Source organism: Papilio xuthus, unplaced genomic scaffold, assembly GCF_000836235.2.
Source record: "Papilio xuthus unplaced genomic scaffold, Pxut_1.1 DF825017.1, whole genome shotgun sequence".
Classification (NCBI taxonomy): domain Eukaryota; kingdom Metazoa; phylum Arthropoda; class Insecta; order Lepidoptera; family Papilionidae; genus Papilio; species Papilio xuthus.
Window position 1 is genome coordinate 6,371,533 of NW_013533632.1, and position 22,828 is coordinate 6,394,360.

General features: G+C 33.8%; 2 protein-coding genes across 4 annotated transcripts in view; one reads left to right on the forward strand and one right to left on the reverse strand.

Moving 5' to 3' along the window:
* LOC106126198 (uncharacterized) overlaps positions 1-14,527 on the forward strand; it is a 32,021-nt gene extending 17,494 nt beyond the window's left edge. For all 3 annotated transcript variants that reach the window (XM_013323686.1, XM_013323688.1, XM_013323687.1), the window contains 3 exons: positions 216-2,221; positions 2,530-10,381; positions 11,464-14,527. In XM_013323686.1, the coding sequence (XP_013179140.1) occupies positions 216-2,221; positions 2,530-10,381; positions 11,464-13,798 (12,193 nt within the window). In that variant the 3' untranslated portion in view covers positions 13,799-14,527. The remainder of the gene's footprint in view (positions 1-215; positions 2,222-2,529; positions 10,382-11,463) is intronic.
* A 1,968-nt stretch (positions 14,528-16,495) lies between these two features.
* Snmp2 (sensory neuron membrane protein 2) overlaps positions 16,496-22,828 on the reverse strand; it is a 46,596-nt gene continuing 40,263 nt past the window's right edge. Inside the window, exons 7-9 of the mRNA XM_013323691.1 lie at positions 18,013-18,131; positions 17,760-17,885; positions 16,496-16,874 (exon numbers count right to left, since the gene is read on the reverse strand). Of these exons, the coding sequence (XP_013179145.1) occupies positions 16,692-16,874; positions 17,760-17,885; positions 18,013-18,131 (428 nt within the window). The 3' untranslated portion in view covers positions 16,496-16,691. The remainder of the gene's footprint in view (positions 16,875-17,759; positions 17,886-18,012; positions 18,132-22,828) is intronic.

The following is a 22,828-nucleotide window of genomic DNA, read 5'->3' on the forward strand; positions in this document are numbered from 1 at the left end:
AGTAAATTCTCAGCAATCGCTGCTGCGTTGGAAGATGTGAGAAGCACGTGCTCAGCATTAATATCAAACCTGATTGAATCAATCATATTTTTTCTTGAGGAGGAATTCGGGAATATATTAAAATAGTCTAGATCCAACTCGATTTTTTTTTAGCCCATTGAGCATTTCGTTTTCTAAAACAATTAATTTATCCTTTAATTTACTTTTTTTTGTAGGTTCGAAGGGCTAGACACGATGAATACAGGGGAAGATGAACCATCAACTGGTTTAAATGGAAGACTGCGACCACGTAAATCGAACCATAGCCCCCAATCTAACCAAATATCGCGTAAATCCGAAAATAAGACCTTAGAGGATAAGCCTAAAAGAACAACTAATTTGAAAATATCACCTAACAAAACAGATGATCTCGTGAAAAAGTCTGACAATACAATTCCACAACATTTTTGCCCGTACTGTGACAAAACATTTAGTTCTAAACAAACTGCTTTGAGGCATGTTCATCTCATCCATATTTCTTCTTCGAAACAAGACTTCTTCTTTGATTGTCTTTTCTGTAATCATGTCGAGCATAATTCAAACATCATTCGCCACATGGTGGACAGTCATCCAAATCAATATTTTGCTTGTCTGGATTGTCATACTAGATTTTCGTCGACATCAGATGTGATACAACATAAACTTAACGTGTGCGAAAAACAAGAGCTTCCTTATCGTAGCAAACTACGTCAGAAGTCATTGGAGAGGACGAAGCCCAAAAAGTCATCGAACTCAGATGCCACGAAGTCGATTCTCAGTGATAAAAAAGACTTTACTGACGGCTTTAAGGGGATAGTTATCTCGTGCGAACTTAAACCAACTAAAGTACGCGATGACGCCGATATAGAGGATAATATAACAACGAATTTAATATTACCTTCAAACAAAGGGATAAGTCATAAAGCGATATTGGAGAAAAAGGCAATTATCGTTTTAGATGACATACAATGGAATAAAAGAATTCCATCCAACTTTTCTTTTCATAACACTGACGCTGATCAAATTTTATCTAGATTGGGGGTGGTGCATAGATCGCCTAGAACCGGCGAATCTACTAAAAAAGAGTGGACAAAACCGTCTGAAAATGGTACACACAAATTTGAGAAATGTTTTGACACCAACTTTTACATGCAGGTCGCCAGGAACGTCCAAGAAAATTTATTAAAACATCTCGATGGATCCTTTATCGATAATCCTGAACCAGATTCAATCATTAAAACAAGGAAATCTAAGGACTGTGTTACCATCAATACCGCAGAAGGTTTCCCTATTCTTCTCGCTGGCGATCAATATTCTCGTAACCTATTAGATGGTTTTGTGCCGAGAGCAATAGCACCAAAACACAAATGGAAATGGGATAGCGCGGATAATGACAGATCTGTCGTTAATGTGGACCAATTAAAGCGCGATTCACACCTTAATAACTGCATCATAACATATGTATCTAATTTAGATATTTGGACCCAATTACGTATGAGACAAAAATTCGAAGACAAATTTAGTAGCTTACCATTGGAAGAAAAGACTGAAAAGCAAAATACGATCAGCAAGGAATTGAAAGAAATACTCGAAAGCAAAGAAATACCAATTTCACCTACACAAGGCATTAAAAATTATGGCAAACCAACTTCTAGCGAAGGATCTCATTTTCCCGCTATGTTAGGATTAAGTCCAACCACTCCACCTTTTGTTTTACCACCAGCAGTTCTTAGTGGTGAATCGGTTCGGCCTCGGTGCTATGTGTGTTGCGCTTGCGGCGCACAAACACATGATTCTCGAGCGCTTTCTTCTCATATTTCAACGCAACATCCCAATGCACAAATAGAACATTACGAAATTGTTGGAGAACCTTTATTGAATGCGGATATCTTTAAACATCTGTATGTGCCTCCTAGTCAGATATTTAACCGAACTCGTCCTCAGAGAGGATTTCGCGAGTGCACAAAATGTAAAAAATCTATAACCCTTGAAGATTTGCACCAACATATATTAGATTGCGCAGGCGACACACCAACGGTGCGAAGGAAATGCCGCTATCGACCATTTGGCGTCCGCAAACGTCGTCCACGTCTCCCTGATAATAGGATACGTAAGAAAATGCGAAAAGATATTCGAACAGGACAGAGAAACGATAAAAATCTTTTGAGGTCTAGGACTAAAACAAGGTCGGAAGTAGGTGACGGTAAGTTTAAATAAAATATTAAAATATGCAGGATCTTGCACGATGACGCCATGCTCAAAAAGTATGTGGACAATAAACGTTAGCATAATACAAAAGTGTAATTAGGTCAGATCTTTAAAATCTTAGTAATTTTATCGAATACGTTATTTAGAAAGATACTTTGAGTGATCCTACATTGTTCAAGCTGTGTTGAATGTGACATAGTTGTGTAACGCTCTGTACTTTATTAATTCATTATCAATTATCAAGATTATTTTTTTTTTTTATTAAAAAAACTTTATTATATTTATGAGATTTTTATATTTCAGCTGAAACTATCCGTAAAATGTTAGCAGATCTACCAGCTAAGCGACATAGAGCTACGGTCAATCCACTGAACTCATATCCGAGAAGGAAGTATGATCGTAAACGTAATAAAATAATGACTAGAAAACATACTTTGGATCAAAAGTATATGAATATTGACAAAGTATCTGATATAAAAATAATCTCACCAGAATCTACTACTGATTCAAAAGATTCTGGATTTAATATGATGGATGATGACGATGAAGATGACAATTTGCCTTTGAGGCCCAAAACAAGGGATCTATCAATCAAAAGTAGTAATCATAAAAAAGAGTCTTTAAACAAAAAGGCTACTATGAATCGCCCTAAAATAAAAGGACCTGATAAGGAATTGAAATTAGTTATTGAAAATACTACAGACGCTCTAAGCGGATGTATCGAGAGTACCGAACCTGACAAAATCTCATTAGACAATACTCCAAATCGAGTGGATCTTAATAGTGATCCACAAAAAGTAAGAGGACATTCAAATCGTGAAGGATCAAATAACAGAGAAAGCCAACAACAATCAGGAGGTGGTAGCGAACCAAGCGGCAATTCGAATAATTCTAATGCGCCAACCCAAAACGTTCCTCTAAAACATTCAATTGCCAGTTTGACGGCTGATTCGGAGACTCATGACAAAGCTGTTCAATTTCATCGCCTTTTTCTTGTTCAACAAGAATGTAATAACGGAGACGAACATCACTTACCATCTGGTCCTCGTGTATTATTTGAAAATCAAGCTGTGGTAACTAAGCTTGATAAACCTCCTTTACATTTTAATCAAAACCGTGCATTCGAGTATCATAACTCTCGAAAAAATAAGTTAAGTAAGCCGCGTAAAGGATTAAATGCATGTATTGCAATGTTAAAGAACAAATTGACACCTAATAGTGATAGTGATATACCTGGACACGTTTCAGTTCAATGCGGCAGCGATGAGCCGATAGAACTAGAACCTATTTATATGGAACAAGGATTTGACTTAATTGGCCCAAAACAAGGGCACATAAATAAAGAAATATCACAGCCGCATATTCCTGCGGATGATAAATTGCTAAAAACTAGTGATAGTAATGACTATGGAAATTCTCATGAATCTAGAACTGATGTTATTTGCCCCGATAAAGATAAGGTGACAAACTGTCATATCCAAGATCAGTTATCCTACCAATGCCAAGATATAATCAACTCAAGGGAAAGAAACGTTTCAAATCATGTTGTGCTTTCGCCTACTCAATTACCTCCGCCTAGGAATACAGTTATTCACAAGTCTCCAAAAATATCAGGAAATCAAATGCAACAAGAAGAGGAAAAAATAATTTTGAACCCACAAACACCTAAAAATAATAAAAACGATCAGAATGATAAGGTCCCTGAAACACCACCCACGATTTCAAAAGATATTTTGAAATCAGTTACTACACCAGGAATTCAAAATTCCCAATTTTGCAAAGCTGTTACTGATAAAGATGCTTTGGTTGACCTAACAAAGAACAATAACGTGACAAATTTAACATCAAACAATGACTTGATTCCTTTAGACTTAAATGTAGGTAAAAAGTCGACACAGTCACATGATCAATACGTATCAACCAAAAGAACAGGGTGGAATAAAAGAACAGGAATGAACACAGTGGAACAAAACGGTGACTCTTCACGTAAAATAAATCTCCAATATAATTCAGACAAATATAACGACATTCCACTTAAAATCCTTCCAGCGCACGCGAGCGCTAGTTTTGAACCATTGTCACCGGCTCCATTAGATTTATCCGGAAAATCAGTTTCGGCACATGCATTACAGATTTCTTCGCGTCAGAATCGTCATTCTTTAACCATGAATAGATATGATGATAATAAAACTTTAGATCTGTCTAATAAAAATGCGGATGCTAACGTAACTCTTGAGAATTCTACTGTTGTGGATGATGCACCTACGGATGTCGTGGTAGATTTAAGCATTAAACAAACTCCACAATCTTCCACACAATCAAGTCCTACAAATTTATCTACAAAATCTCTTGGAAATAACGAGAATTCAACAGTAATGACATATGAAGATATACACGAAGATTTCCCTACTGATTTGTCATTGAGAAAAAGAGCGAGAGCTCCATCTTTAAATATACTTCCAGAAAAGGGTGTTGCTATTGACTACACTGAAAAGAGTGAAGAAAATATGATTGTACTTGATCTTGTTAATAAAGAAGCACCGAGAGATTTATTAAACAGCGGATTAGAACATAATACAACAGTAACAGATTTGCTTACAAATGAATCAGATTCTCGGCAGTTAAGTATAATATCAAATACCTCTGAAACGTCGGAAAATCAAATCGAACATCAAAGTTTAGAAGCTGTTTACGACAATACAGCCGAACCTCGGGTCATTAATCCAAATGATGATCTTAACTTAAATGTTCAAGAAAACAATTCTAACTATATTTTACTTCCGACAAATGCTGAGTCAACAAATTCGCACAGCCAGAACCAACTGTCTCCCTTTAGGGATATGAGTAATGTTAACTGTTCCGATATAAATGAAACAATCGGTAGTGGAATTTTGGTGCAGTCTAATACTGAGGCTACTATTGGCCAAACAAGTGAAACGATAAATAGTCAACCTTCACAGCCCTATATCGAGACGATTTGTTTTATAGTGCCAAAAGATCAATTGCCTTACGAAATTGAAAATTCTACATTAAACATTACTATCACGACTAATGGCGATACTGTACCTCTTTACCAGGCAGTAAATTATAATGGCACAACACAGGAAGCAAGGAATAACCCAGAAAGCACAACATCAGTATATAGTTTGGAAAATGTCTCCGTGCCCATAAATACAACCAATCTGGACGAAACCAATTTTTCTAATATTCCCGAAGAAGGGATTTCTAGTTCTACGTCTGTTTACAATGAAGTTGATACTAACAGGGACGCTAGTATTGATTATAATCCAGAACATGTAATTGATGCAAATACAAATGCAGAATCTATGATTTTAAGAAACAATGAATCGGCTGAAACGAACAGAATTGCAGAAAATACTTCGGATATGACTACAGAAATGATAAATTTTGAAATAGAACAGGACACGGAAACCGCCAGAAAAATTGCAATGCTGCCTCAAGAATTAGTTGAAATTTTAGGAACAATGCCTGTTGACCATCGAAATCAACTATTGAACGTGTTACCCCAATATGTTTCTACTTCTGCTTCTACTGCCGGAACGGAAACAAGGAAATGTCTGATCAAAACGCAGCAGACTACATCCATGGAACATAGTTATGATGACAAACTATCAAACATGCAAAATCTTAGTAGACCTGTCGCATCAGATTTTGTTTTATACCCTAAGTCTACAGTTATCTCTCCTGAATCAGCGGCTCATTCCGTAATTCTTAAGGCTCCAGTTGTTTTAAACGAAAATTACCAAAATCCTTCTGAAACCTATGAACATGAACATTCGTCGACATTTACATTAAAAAGAAACTCAACACCGGTTAAAAAACGACAAACAAACCCAGTTAATTTTGGAGATGAGGCAAATGTCATCATAGACTTAACGAATGATGAAAATGTTCAAGAAGTAAAGAAAGACATACAAATAATTGAAAGCTACGTAGTGCCGTTAAATCCTGATTTTGATAAAAATCAGAACATAGATACATCCCTTGAAATTCTAAGACAAAAAGGAAATAATGAACAGACTGCGAATTTAAGAGCAGTGCGAATGAAAACCACCCATGAAAGAAATAAATTAATACGATTGGAAGGTAACCTTCAATACAAAACCTTTTATAAGAACAATAATAACCAAATTATTGAAATTGCTGAATATGACAATGTAAACGCTGAAAATAACGGAATCCAAACTTATAATGAGGATCTTAGAATAGCTGAAGATAGAATTGAAATTCCGTTATTGCAATGTGTTGATTCCAATAAGACTTTCAACCATTTAAATGAAAGCTTAAATCTTAGTGGGCCTTTAAATATTAATGAAAGCATTTTAGTAAACTCTACTGTTATACTAACGCCGATTTCAAACAAAGAAAATTCTATTGTACTCCCTGACATTAATTTTCAAAGAGTAACAAATAGTCAGTCTAATGACTTGTCAAGTTCTATGTGCGAAGAAATAACTTTATTGGATACTACTAATACACATGACATTAACACACAAATAATATCGATGAATGGAGACGGCATTTCTACTCCCGCCAAAATGTCCATAGAAAAGGTTGCAAATGGAGATGAAGATTCAGAAGACGACGTTACTTTAGCGGTTATTGTAAAAAAGAAACAACGTCAACAATCGCATCTGCCAACATCTTGTGATGATAACATACCGCTCATAGATGCGAAGTGTACAGATACAGATAATAAAAAAGTTAAACAAGATAAGAAAACGACAAAATCTTTTTCAAGAGATAAGGGTAGCAAACAATTACCAAACAAACATGTAGGTGCAGTTAAGCTCTCTGCTCTCTCTCATAATTTGACTACTGCAGAATTAGAAATTGGAAACGGCAAACATCAAGACAACAACGACATTTTGAGTAACTGTGAAAAACCCTCTATTGAAATGGAAGTGTCAAATTGCAAATTAAACAAAATCATTAAAAGTAGTCGTGTCTCACCTAAATATTCAAAAGCAATTAATCAAAGAAAAATTAATGGCTCAAATACTTCACATAAAAAAGGTGATGACATGGTCGTTGAAACGAAAGATTTCCAAGAAGTTTGTAAAGAAGATACAGACAATATTCACCTCAATGATTCTACTCTCAGATTAGATGATAAAGATTGTGCGGTTCAAAATAACAATATACAAACTCAAACCAACACGGATGTTAAGGAAAATCAATCAAGTAATAAAAATCATGATGTTTGTATTGACATAACAAAACTTGATGATAACTCGCCTCAAATAAGTCAACACTCGTCGAAAGAAAACATTCAGAAATTAAAAGGTAAACGTGGGAAACCTAAAAAGAAAAAATGCATTGTTCGTAACTGTATTCTTCATAGTTACATGGGTAACCTTTATCGAAAATCATTAGACAATTCAAAACAAAGTCTTGCACCGCATCTACAAGCCGTCTGTACTGAAGTTCCTATTTCAAAACTTAAAGAATTAACTCGTCTTAAACAGCAAAGAAACAAGCAAAGTGCTGAAATCAGAAAATCGCAACAAATCTCGCTAGGAACTGAGGAAATTAACCCTTTACCTTTGCGAAGAAGCCGACGAGGCAAATCTATGTTTGTGGATAATAATATTGCTCAGTCTTATGTTTCTCAGCAAATTGATAAACCCACTGAACAAAAAGTGCCTCTTACTAAAAAGCAACTTATATTTTCTAAGCTATTAATGGACGAAGAAAGAATATCGCAACCTCAAACCGATAAAGTGATTGCAAAGGAACCGGTTGTTGGTGTTAAGGATGCAAGCTTGAGTGGCCATAATTTATATTCTACGTCACAAAGTAACAAAAATACCAAAGAACCAGAAAAATCGACTGTCCCTGCTTTGAATCAAGATAAAAAATCTAAAAGAAAGAAATCTCCTCAAGCAAAGCAAAAATCCAAAAAGTTGAAATCTGTTGATCGTGACGCAGAAGATAACACATTGTCTACTTCACCTGTCATTAATGCCAAAGACCGTAAAAATACAGAAATTACCAAAGGTAAAACGGAAAATCAGATAAGCCACCAAAATGAGTCATCACAAAATGACCTATCCACTACTTCCCTTATAGAAAAAAATAAAAACAATGAGGAATCTATTACTATTGAAAGCAGTGCAATGAAGGCAGTTTATGCCGAAAAAAGAAAAATATGTACGTCAACAAGTGCTGATAATAACCACGATTCAGAATGTAAAAAATCAAAACTAATTAACGATACTGGACCTGAAAGCAAAAAGCTTGAACATTTAAAACAGAATGTTGTAGAAACTTGGAAAAAAAGTAGAAATGGTGTAGGAACAAAAAATACTTGTTATAATAATCATACTGCAATGAGGCGAACTAGATCAAAGTCTGTGGTTGTTAAGTCCAGTACCCCTTTATATGATCCTTATGATATAGATTTAGAGGATATGGCTGAGAAAGATGAATCATTCGGAAGATTACTGACGTCAAATAAAGATTTTAACAAGTCGAGTTCTATAAAAGATCAGGAAGTAAAAATAAGTAAGAATGAAACGTCTATTGGCGTTAATACAGAGCCAATTATTGACGAAAATAAAGATTTGATACCGACAAAAAAATTAAATGAGACTTATTCAAAAGAAGATACAAGTGATTCAGACGATTCTGCTAAAAGTGACGTGCCATTACAAAAATATGTCGAAGAGAGAGAAAAGAAAAAGTCGAGACAAAATAGTACTACAGATGCTAACAGTTCTGCTCAAGATACACAAAAGAAGAAAAAAGAAACGCAGATTGTCGTCGCAAGCACAAGCAATGAACAACAAAATAGAAATGAACAGTTTATGGAAAGTTTTGGGTTTTTCTCTGAAAGAAAACCTAGAAAATCAAATTTAATTGCTGCTAAAAAGATTTCGGAAACATTCAACGCCATTGAAGCTGATGACACAAATGATGACGAAAAAATCGTACCAACTAGCAAACCAGCAACTACCAAGCCCAAGGATGGTGAAAGTTCTTCTGCGGAACCCACACAAGCAGTTACCAAAAAACCTGCGAAACGAGGACGTAAAAAAGCAATTAAACCAGTTACTAAATTTTGCGTGATTTGTAATAAAGACTTTAAACGCCCAGATAACTATTTGAGACATCAAATTACATTGTTACATATTTCCAAGTTATCAGAAATTGAAATGAAAGTTAAAACAACTCCGGTATTTGAAGAGCCGAATTACCTTATACCTTATAAGCAACAGCTTGACCACCTCAAAATGATTGGTATGTCTAAAAAAAAGCGAAACGTCAAACCTCCTTCGAAAGCGCCCTTGCCAACTTTAGGGGAAATACTGGCTAAAGTGAATAAAAAGGTGAGAGATGAACAGTTATCGCGTCGCAATCTAAGCCGCGATGAAGCACTGTTTATCGATTGCTGTGAATTGTTACAAGAATCTCATAAACCAGAACTAACCAGTAACACTGAACAGGTCACTACAATAATATCTACTGCTACTGAACAAACATCCGAAGTATCTAACAATGCTGAGCAGGCTACAACAGTTCCTAGTAGTGCAGAACAAGTTACAATAGCCAATAATAATGTGGAAACTGTAACACCGCAAAATAATGAACAAGTAATACTAATCAGTGAGGTGAATACTGTAGTAAATGAACAGGCTCCAGTAATTGAGGGTGTTAAGGAGAATAACACGAATAATGAAGATTATGAATTAAGAAGTGATGGTGACGTAGATTCAATAACAGCGAAAAACATTCTTGAAAGCGAAGAAGTACGAAACTTGGAGAACGATTTGCTATCAGGGTTAAAAGAAGCAGCAGCACAATCGCTCGCACATGCATCTGGTAATTTCGTTCTTCAACAAACTTTAAGTGTGATTCAATCAGATCAAAATGAAACAGGGCAAGAAGCTTTATCAAATCCTGTACTTGATAACAAAAATGACGAAAACATCGAAGATCATGAGGTAGTATCAGAACCACCAAAAAAAATTCCTAAACCTAGAAGAAAACAAGTAGTCAAGGACAGTATGTACCCGGATGTATTTGAAGATATAAATATGTTTGAAGACAAATTTGACAAAATCAAAAGAAAATGCCGGTCGCAAGCTGCAGCAGCTAAACATGTGCAACCTGTAGTAGAACCCATAACAAGGTATTATTTTGATTTTTGATTTATTTATTTATTGTTAACGATCAATTTTATCTTAGAAATCAACATAGATTTACTAAAATAAAAGAGAATATGATAATTTTAACGATCAATTTGATTTGTAAAATAAAAGAATTAGAATAAAATCACCCTTTATTTTTTAATTAATTACATTGAAGGTTCGATTTAAAGATTTTTTCGATTATTTTAAAACATCTTTGCCTTTCGATTATTTCTTTAAGTTATAAGAATGTCGTGTTGAAGTTTACCATTATGAACTTACGTATTGAACTTATATATTCATAAACCATATACTCTTTCCATTATATTTTAACTATCTCCACCTATTACCACGTGATAATAATTAGGAAAACGCAATGTTTAGTACTATGCATAGTCAATTTGTTTACCAATGAGTTTTAGGCGAAATGATTAGTTTTTTTTAACGTTTTATTTGAACGTTGGTCGACGATTTCTCTTACGTATTTTGTATATTGCCATAGGTTTCTGTATCAAATATTATTTAATTCTGGTTATATCAATTTAGTTTGTTTTGAAAACAATTGAAATAAGTTACCACTAATAACCCAAAAAGTGTATGCACTCACTTAAACATTTTCTGTATGTTATAAATAATGTTATATTTATTTATCCGAAGTTTAAACGTGTTACGGGTACACAACTAACTAGCTTAGAAATGTCAATTGATCTTTCGAGAAAAATGTTCCTTTTTTATTACATGAGTATTGAACGTTTAAATAATTCAAGTGATGTTTAAAAATATAAAAAAAACTTGATAATGAAAAATATGTCAATGAAAATGTACTATCTATTTTTGTTAGTCCTCTAAATACGTGACGTCAGGGGTGGTGATGTGACGGCTCGGTTCGGCATCGAATTTCGAAGTGGATTTTGAATTAAATTGTAATTTTAACTAAAATGAAATATAACTTTGTAATAACGTGAAATAAAAAAAAATGTGTGGAAACTTGTATACGATCTTTCGATAAACGTAGAAAAAAATCAGTAGAAATGTCAATTGTATAAACGCATTCATCACAAGAAATATTTTTTCATTGTTACAGCCAAAAGGGGAAGAAGAAATTAGAAAACAAAAAAGAAAAGAATTGCCCTGAAGAGGATCCCTGTAATGTTATACCCACAAAAGGAGCGTTAAAAGGTTTTGATGGATTAAAGGTTCCTACACCTACTTCCGATACCAACACACCAGCCATTATTCCTCCTTTGGAAAATACATCAAAAGGAAAAAGGAAACATAATTCCAGAACCCATAAAGATAAAGTGGAAATCGAAACTCAAACAAAACCAAATCAAGATCATAGAGTGAAAACATCACAGCCTCAGAAATACGACGTCTATGAATTTATGGACAGTGAAGACACTGAAGTATTTGATTTTAGGCCTTCAACAATAATGGAACGATTTAAGAATATTAGCAACAGAGATATGCCAAGTACCTCTAAATATGACCCAATGACTGAAGAAATTCAGGTTTCGTGTGAGAGTGGCTCCGACGGAGACGACTTTGTGTACGATGATTACGTTTGCAGCGACGATGAGACTGAAAACAGCATAATGTCGTGCGAACTAGGAAACAGTAAAACGGGCACTGAAACTAAGAGTAAAAGTAATTCACCTCTAAAACGAAAAGATGCCATCGAGAAAAATGCTGTTATGGGTAAAATATTTAAACACAACGCTGTTCGTACCGAAAGAAAAAATATTAAGAGTGTTGACAATGTTAGACCCCAAGCTAATTTAGATCAATTATTTGACAGCTTGCTTGTTGATGAGCCTGGGGCACCGTCAGTAAACCCTAAATTACCAAGGAAAGAGTCAAGAGAACAAGAATCTACACATTCAACGAAACATGTATCAAAATCATCTAAGAGACATGGGCATTCTAAACGACACGAATCTTCGAAGAAACGTGAATCGTCAAAGAAACATGAAACTTCTAAAAAGTATGAATCTTCTAAGAAGCATGAATCTTCAAAAATACACGAATCTTCCAAAACCGAGGAAGTTTTTAAGAAACACGGGTCTTCTCATAAATATGATTCTCCTAAGAAACATGCATCTTCTAAGAAACACGCATCTCCTAAGAAATATGTATCCTCTAAAAAAGAGGAATCATCTAAAAAACATGGATACTCTAAGAAACACGAATCATCTAAAAAGCATGAATATTCTAAAACACGCGATAGTCCGAAAAAATATGAAAAGGATTATCAATCTACCTCACATAGGAAACATAAATCTGCATCAGGCTATGATGAAGAGTTTTTACGAAAAGATGAAGATGAATCTCCTAGTACGCATGTTGTAAAAACTTCGAAACAATATTCTGGAAAAAGTATTCCTTCTACCTCTTACGATACTACAAACATTGATGTCTCATACAGTGATCGAAATGTTAATTCTGTTCATCTAATTATCAATTGTAAGCCTTCCACCTCAAAGGATTACAATTATGAACCAGTGCCAGAAATTGTTCAGTCATCGCCCAAAAAACACAATTCTCACAAATATGCCAAGTCCTCTTTAAATGAATATCATTCAGGAACCCCTAAGAGCTTGGGAGGTCATCGTTCTTCTAATGAAAGTTTCCACCAACCCACAAACATCTATTTGAACGTCAGGTCAGGGAGGCGTTCACGAGAAATTGCATCAACTAGACGTGATTCAATCATTTTACATAACAGAGATAGCGGTCCTTCAGATCTATACACTAATCACTTTGGAAGATATACGAGACATAGATCGACAACACCAGAAACCGAAGACGATAATGACTCTAATTCAGACATTATGGATACATTAGAAGAAGGAACATCTGAGGATCCAGGAGTTGCCCGACAAAGAGCACGTAGGAAATGTACAGTTGGCAAACAGAATATTTTAGCGGAGACGTGGAGCTCAGAATCAGAGCCCGAAAGTGGACCACCACGTCCTAATAGTGCCGAATCTGAGGAATCTGGAGGTGTTCGAAAAAAAGGAAAGAAGAAAAGAGATGGACCATACGGAAACCGCAGGATTGGTGTGAGCCGTCAGATGCCTATTTTGAGACAGGACTTGGAAAGCAGAGTAGCATTGTTCAAGCGCACCACATCCAGTTCTACTGGCAGAGGTATCCAAGGAAGTAGTAGCGGTGCAGGCCCAAGTTCTGCGCCTGTGACATATGTCCCTCCTTCGTCCGTCGCTGGCCCGTCTGGATCCAGTCGTTCGCATCACCCGCGTTCCGCAACTTCGTGGTCGGCAAATGGGGAAGAAGAACAAGAGCATCATCAACAGCACGGGTGGATCGTGGGCGTCAGCCATAAAAAGCTGGTAACTATGTTAGCACATGCTAAGGGACGCAAGCGAAACCATGATGATAAACGTCATGACGTTGAGTAGGGATTTTAAATTTCTACGGTTATTATCATGTAAATATGTTGTATATAAATGCCCTAGTTCTTTATTAAAGTCGTTATGACACTTTGACCAGATAACATTAAAATTTTAATTGAGTTGAGTTATGTAAATATTGTATATCATTTATATATTTAGTTAAATTTTAAACTTTTCCTCAATACTGTAAGGGTTGAATTTATTTAAAGAATTGTTAAACGGTCCCTTTCAGTATAATAGCAAAATTTTCAGCGGAAACCTTTTTAAATGAAATTAGTTTTCTTTTTTTTAATTTGCATCTCTAGGGGATGGAGCATTTTATGACATGATAAATAAGTTTGATCCAATATATAATCTATAGATATTTAATAAATTAGTATTAGAATTATTACTTTCGACGCTTTTAAAATTAAATCATGATTACATACCGCCCGCCGACACTAATTATCCAATATCGATGTATTAATAATATTTAGTAGGAAGGGTGGAGCATCCAGTCGTAAGCATTTGTAACAATTTACAAAAAAAATAATAAGATTGATAAAAGTAAACAAGACGTAGTAATTCCTCAAATATTAATGCTTAGACTTGATACACGATATTTTCAGTGTATATGTGTAGTAATGTTAGTTATGTGTCTGTCCTAAATGCCCCTACCCTATTATTAAATATAAAAACTCATTTGACATAATATATTAAATATAATTAAAATCACAAATTGTGTTTGATATATAAGTTTTGTATATTATAACTATCTCAATGTAAGTAAAATATAATCACAATCTATGAATGAAATTCTAATATAATATTGTGACCTTTAGATTATATCATTATATTCATTGTAGTACTTTGATGTTTATAGATAATACACGTTTTTCATGTAAATCAGGAGGACTGAATAAGTGGTGAGAGTGAAATGTTTAATTTTGTGTTGAATGATTTTGTTGACTATTTTGTATAAAACATACAATATTTCGCATCGTAAACCAATGAAAAATCTCTCGACGTTAGTTATTATTTTTTCTAGTCCGTGTTCTGAAAACGATATTGTCTGCCTCAGAGTTATTTGTGATCTACTTTGACCATTTGGAAAGCATTATTAATTTTCAAAGTATAGCCTGACCAGGCATAAAAAAATCTCGGCTTTTGCGTCAACCTATGGAACTAAATTCTTGTTGGCAATAGCAATCTCATTAAAAGTTATCAAAGTACAATAATAAAATCTTCGATGTAATTTTTTAAATGCCATTATTTCATTAGACGTACTTACGTGGATGTAAAGTGTGCAATATCAAATTGATCGTGTCCGCGCCCGAAAAATTTTCCATTTTCCTGGTCAGATTATTCCTATAATTATTTTGTTATAATAGCATAAAGTTGAACTAAAAGGATGAAAGATGAGAATGACTGAGGTAAGACTTATAGGGAATCGACTGACACGACACTCGTATTTAATACATATTGTCATCTCTGTCCTATCCCTTTGACAAGAAAGAGATGAGAATATTGTATTAATACTATTGACGTGGCAGTCGACACACACCGTTAGAAATAATGTATGAGTGTACATCCGTGAATTTCTATTGAATCTACACTTAGAGTAAATGTGAATAACTGAATATATATAAAATATTGATAATTGTAAACTTTGACAATATAAAACTTCAATAATCGATGTTATTTTGAAAGGTAGGGCGTAAAGGTTAACGTGCATTACTAAACTCTTCAACCCGGCTCCCTGCCTTGCAGCGTTTAACGCGAACATAGCGCAGTCCATCCGTGCAAGCGAGATTTACTTTTTATATCATTATCCCGCTGAATCAGCGGCGGCTAGGGAACGCGGCAATCGCAAGACGGAGCGCTACCGGCTAGACGAGGTGTGGAGTAATACGTGTTGACCTTAACAGTACTCATGTTACCGATGTTTTAAATAACACGATCCATATTTCACTTAAAATAACTTTATCGCGTTTGTTTTGTTATATCAATCTGCCGTCAGTTTATAATCTTTCGAATTAGATTTTTAACCGAAGAAGTTCGTAATATTTCGGTGACACAGATAAAGTAAAAAGTTACAGAGTGGTGTGGAAATAAAGTATGCAAGGAATTAGATTTAAATGAGAAAGGATGGCTGTGTTTACCGCGCAATAATTAGCAGAATCACGAAAAGGCTACAAATGTGAAAGTGTAATTGTGAGTAAGATGATGAATATATCATATCATTGAGAATGTCGAAAGCATTTAAGGTGGTGTGTTTGCGATTAAGTCCTTTCTTGATAAACAGATTCGTCATTATTATCCTTATGTATTTGCGGAAAAAAGCTAAAGATTGAAGTGTAATTGATTGAAAGCGATATATAGAATATGTATTAAGTGTATGTAACTATATTCTTATTAATCATGTTAAAGTAATTATCACATAATTAAGTAAATCGCCATAAATAGCGATAAAGTGGCGTTCTCGATGGAAATAAATGGAATAAAACTAGGCATTCCTTTTACAACGTTTATATTTTTTCTTACTGTAAAAGCTCAAACTATGATAAATTCTAAGTAATACTAATAACACCTAATTTTTACCAACTATTTATTGTAAAAGTCCCAAAAAACAGCCGATTAACTAGGGGTAAATCTTAAAATTTATATCATATATACTGTGTTTATTGCGTAAAAATACATATGTACCTATAAAAATATGTTTAAAATTTATTTATTAATTATTAAGTTTAAAATTCTACATAATGAAATATTGTTATTGTCGGCTGTTTATTGACATTTTTTGCGTATTTGAAGTAGGTCTTATTTACTAAATGATGTGGTAAACAAAATGTTAGAATAGGTAGTTGGTTAATCTTAGGATTCACCAGAGTTCGGGCTTTTGCAGTAACACATACTGTAATTATCTTGTAGTAATGGAAGGTGATTTGTTTCGCAATTTCGCTCTAACGAAGATCACCACTCCAACTACAACTACCACGCAGCACAAAGCAATTACAATGGGTAGCAGGATGCTAACTAAGTTTAGAGGCATAAGCATTCGATTCTTCAGCTGATCCACGAATTCTTCTGGTAATAGGACACTCTGAAATGTAAAATATCAATGTTTTACAACAAATAAATATATTAAAGTACATAAAATCTTCTTTTAATTGTTGTACCCACTCATATAAGTAATATTTGAATATTCTATTAACTAAAAGCAACGATATTTATAAATTAATCATTACTTCATGACTATTTCATGATGATTACGTCATATTAAAGTGTAAGCAATATGCATAAATTATGTTTTGGTCAGCTAATTAAGTAGAACGAGTTAAATCGCAAGTGCGATAATGCCTAATATAATTAAAACTTGCATTTCTATTGAATACAACAAGATGGTTGTTGACACTTGAAATGGTCCCCAAGACAGTTAAAAAAGGTACAGTCAGATGTAAAAATATATTTAACTGTAAAGTACAGTTTACGTAAAATCTTAAGATTAACCGGAGAAAACTAAGATTTATACGTAAAACCTAATATTTACCCATAACCCCTAAATTTATCAACTATGTATGGTGAAAATCTTAAAAATCATTATGATCTAGGTTTATTTTACCACAACTAGTCGCTATATTTTATATTTTACCGATACATTCACCGGCGATTTTGTAACGTATACGTTTCAATCGCGCTAGCAGTTTGTATACACCTTAGGCTTCAAACTCATATTTGCACGTATTACACAACCACATACATTAATGGTCGGAAATATACGGACGGATACATGCATACATCATTTAAAACCGAAGGTGTATATATATTTCTGCAGCTTTAAAAATGTTTGCAAGAAATATTTATGTAGCTGACTGTACACTGCGAAAATAATGTTTGTGCTGCTTAGAAGTAAGTTTGAAAATTTGCTATGAAGAAACTGTTAGGCAGCTTAGAAATTTCATTTAATTAAATTTGGATTTAAACCCACCTCTTCTAGCCAAACAATAGGTGTTAATGTGTTGTTAAAATTTTCTGTTGCGGTAATTGAAGTAATTGGCCTTAGAAATATATTAAATTGAGCTCTTTTTGCGCCTCTCAAAACTGTTCCTGTGTTCTGAAATAAAAAGTTTTTTTTTTGAGATTTGAAAATACGAATTTAAATTAGCCATGGGCACCCTCGTAATTCAAAATTTTGTTTACGTAATTCTACTATATACAAAATAATAAATATGGATAGTTACAGGTTCTAAATCAAGCAATATCCTGTGATCTTCAATTGATGCATTAATGCCTTTAACACCATTAGCATAAATTGGGTCAGCGTATAAGAAATGCGGATACGTCAGAACCATGGGCCCACCTGTAACAAAACACATATCTTACTAATATTATAAATGCGAATTTTTGGATGGATGGATGGATGTTTCTTTGTAGGTATCTCCGGAACAGCTTAAGGGATCTCGCTGAAATTTGGCATAGATCTAGAACATAGTCTGGAAGAAAACATAGACTACTTATTAAGTTTTTTTTTTAATTCCACGCGGACGGTGTACCGGGCAACAGCTAGTATTTTTATAATATAAGCCCAACATCTTTACGAGGAATTAAATTATGGTAAGTGGATTACAAATATTCTTCAGTTTAAATAATTATGCTAGGTATTGCTAAAGAGCATGTTTTATTTCATCAAGTCCAACTATACAATGAAAATCACTGTACATATGAGACAACTGCTTAATTAAACATAAATTAGTCGATATTATTGAAGATGTACGTAACGTGTATAACGATGTGACATTAATTGGAATACCCACAACATAAGTGCATATAATTGTCTACATGAATGGAGGACATGTGCTACAAAGTGCTACAAAGTGCTTCGATGTTCGGAATACGCTTTGGCCACGTTGTGGTATGTAATGAACGTTCATGGCATACATGTTTTGGGATATATCATGAATGTACCTATATTATATACTAGCGGTTGACTCCAAATTCGTCCGCCCAGAATTTAAAAAAGCTTATAATACGCCCGCCTGCATCAGCTATCTTTCCGTCCAAGTCTCATCACAATTGGTCCAGCCGTTCCGGAGATTACTCGGAACAAACGCGGTCTTGTGAACAGATTTATAGACGGATAAAAATTGGTTTTTGTTATCAGCTACGCAAATACACCGTGTGTATGAAATGTATTTTTTTTCGATATTACGTACAGTCTAATTCTTCGCAAATTAAAAGAAAACGTAACAAATGAAATTAATCAAGTACTCATAACCGAAATAAAGATCCTCTTATGTAAATGAAATTAAGAAACCTTATTTATAAGAGGATTGATTAAATTTACGAAAATAAATTTTATGTTATAAGGCAGTCCAATCTATTCACAGCGTAGGTTGAAAACGTCGGCCCACGTAGAGGGCACCTTGACGTTTCTATGTACGTAGGTTCTCAAAGTATATAAACATACAAGCACAGGAATAATAACCCTGCGATATATTACTTAATATACGGTGTACCGATCAAAAATAGAATTTCATATAGGTGATTATTATTAAAGTCATTGTATTCTTAAATATCAATAAAATATGAAAGTCTGGTGATAAAACATTTAGAAATAAGTCTTTATACAACAACAATATTGACGTCTACTGATAAAACTAAAAATAAATATTAGGGCTGACAAACACGGACTGTTTCAGTCGAGCGTCAATTGGTTGGCGTACTATGAATGTCAATTGTTGATTGTCCAACGCAGATCGTTTAAGACTGTCGATATCGATTCTTAAATTAGTTCGTGTAGGTTGGCTTTTAAATGCACCGGCGTACGCCTCCGTCGGCACGTAGCATTTGGCATTGAATCAACCCCTCGGGTCTCGTTTGGAAATTTCCACTGCGACTTAACCTTTGACCTTACTTTCTCCTTTCTTCCATTATTGTTTACTTGTTTATACAGACTGAAAGCAAAACGTCTGTAAACGTATAAATGTACTAAAGAACATCAATTAAATATATTATTTGTTTAATACGATTTTTTGTACACATATAAAACTTATCCCAAAAATCTCTACCGGGCTCATGAGTACACCAAGAGTTATTAGCCTGAACACTTTACGTGGATAGCTAAAATAGCTTTAAAAACAATTAAATATCGAAGACAAACATTTTTAAAGTATAATAAGAAAAATGTACTTATACAAACATTTCCCCCTTGCTTTTATAACAAAGAGTGACGATGAAGTACGGATTTTGTGATATCTGCATAAATAGTGCGCAAAGAGAAATAAATTCACATCTAAAAAGGTTACTTATGTACCAATAAATAGACATTAGGATTCCCGTGGCGTTTGTTGGAATTTTCCGATAACGTCATTTAATTCTCATTTTCTCGCCCAGCTGTGCGGGTGCTGGAATTAACGTTGATTGAGTGAGATGCTAATGAACAATTATAGGAACAAAAGAAAAGAATACCTGGAAACTCAGATAAATCTTACAACTGGATATGGAATCTGAATTGCTAAGTTAAATTAACTACCAAAATTAATTTACGACATTCAGAAATTATTGTGTAACAATATTATTGATAGTATAAACAAATTTAAATATCTATGCAATGGAAATACAAAGAAAAATACTAGTATATATTTGAGCCTTGATTGAGCAGGTACTGAAGATATTAGTAAAATTTTATGTTTCAGGTCAGTTTTTTCCTCAAAACGAAACAAAGTTAAAGAAGTTTTTGTTTGCTTTGAAAGTATTAAACGGTTTTATGTTTTATACATACATTTAGTTTCTTAAATATTTCCAAACAAAATTCCTTAAAATTAAACAACCTCTGCGTTTAGAAGAAAATGTCTACTCGGAGTAAGGAGACTGATGTGGAATGCAAAGCTCCCGCCTCCCTTCTCAACCTCCCTTCGCTCAGTATCCCCCCCTTTAGCTTATCCGCTGGCTGTTGAAATAATTCCGAGCAACGATGGTTTTCAGATTAATTATTTACACATTTATTTCTAAACGTAAACTTTTTTTGTACACCATACAAATATAAGTATTCCGTTATAATGTTTCAAGTCTATTGTGAACCATTGTTATGTTATTAATTGCGACTCTTAACATTGCATTTCTTGTTCCTGTTCTCGTTAATGTAAATAAAAATATGCCCGTAAGATAACATCATAAAAAAATATTTATTTTCTGTTGTCAAGTTATTGTCTCGTCTAGAGCTTAATTAGTACTTATCTTGTGGCACTAGTATCTAAGACAATAGGCACTTATTACGACAAAATACAAACTTGAAATTTGTTCTATATTTTCCTTTATAAAGATTGTCATTTGTTTTTAATTTTCAGTGTAATAAGACTAACTAGTGGACTGACTATATATCTATATTATATGTTTGTACAGCTCACAGTTTCTGAACCACGGCAGTGTGATCTCTGGATATATATTAATTGATATACCGAAGACCAAGATTCAATACTAAAGGATATAAGCTGTTAATAGATCAATTAAAGTTTACTTTGTCTACATTTGCAGGACGTTAATTAAAGCGCACTAAGCTATTTCGTTGGACTAAGTTGTTTAACAGCTTTGTTTAAATTGTATGAAGTTAACAGAGGGATTCAATTTCTTTGTCTAGAGGAAATTCTATGTTCTGTCTTATTTCTTTGTAAGTTAAACATTTGTAAGTACTAAGTTCATTGTTTCGGAGTAATAATAGAATAAATAGCATTTCTTATTTAGTTTGTTTACATTAAGTGTTAAAATAATTAATATTATTTATGATATATAATCATCGTAGTCAGGAGTAGCGTGAGCGTAAACATATAAAATAATTTGAATGTTAATGTTTTTATGCTTGCTTTGAATTTTAAAATATATACTGTTATATCGCTGCTTGAACTGAGCATGAGAAGGAAATCGATATGTTTGTCAGAGGTAAGACACTACAAGTTTCATAACACACGGCAAGGCCCGTAAGCACTCTGTAAACTTAGTTATGCCTTGAGCTTGAGTTCGAGGAAAATTTCGTAACACCACTGCACCGCTCTGATATTCCTTATTAATTTTCCGTTAGCAGCTTCGAAATATATTCCTCTATTATAAATCCTATATTAACTTGAAGAATTTTCGCCTAGAAAATGCAATAAAACATTTTCATTTCATGCGTTCCTTATACATTTATTTCGCCAAAATAGTGAATAGATAATTAGAAGTTAACATGTATGTCATTTATACATATATTTTATGCTTCCTTTTTACTGTAAACAGTATCACGGATAATTAAATGTTATAATAATGATTACTACTATGATATAAAATGAATCATAGACTCGTCCTATTCCATGTCTATAAGGCTAACGCATTATAAATATTTTATTTCAATTGTTTTCTTTTCTCCCACACATTCAGTTCCAGTTAGATTGATTTGATAAAACAAATAGAAAGAGGTGATAAGTTATCTTTATTAGTTCATATCGCTGTCTCTCGTGTGGGGGAGTAATTATTTTTAATAAAAGTATTAGGAAGAAAGCTGCTGTCCGTAGAAAATGACTTAGTACTTAAACTTTGATCATCAATCAAAACTAAAGACAGGCTGAGCCATTTCAGCAACATTAAAAGCTTATATCATTAGTTGATGCCACAACAATTTTAAGGTATATTTAGAGAAGTTTTCCCATTTTAAAATAACTTTTCCTTGAGAAGAAATATAACTGAATTAACCCTTATGTTCATTTTATATAGTATACATACAACTTTATAAAAATAAACGATCACTATAAAATAATTTTTAACTTTGTTTTTTGCTTTTCTTCAAAAAAGAAATCTTGCCACAATAAGGGTTAATTTAAATAATTTCGAATGCATTTTACGTAAGTCAAGACTTGTGGTACAATGAATAGACTGCATAAGTACTCGTAAGATCTCTCTTGCATAAATTTAGTCATTAATATTTGTATTCAATGCAACATACATATGAATATAGTATGTGTAGAACTATATCCGCTAGTTGAGAACTAGGGTAACACTATTACACCAACAAACCGCACATCTGCTGTT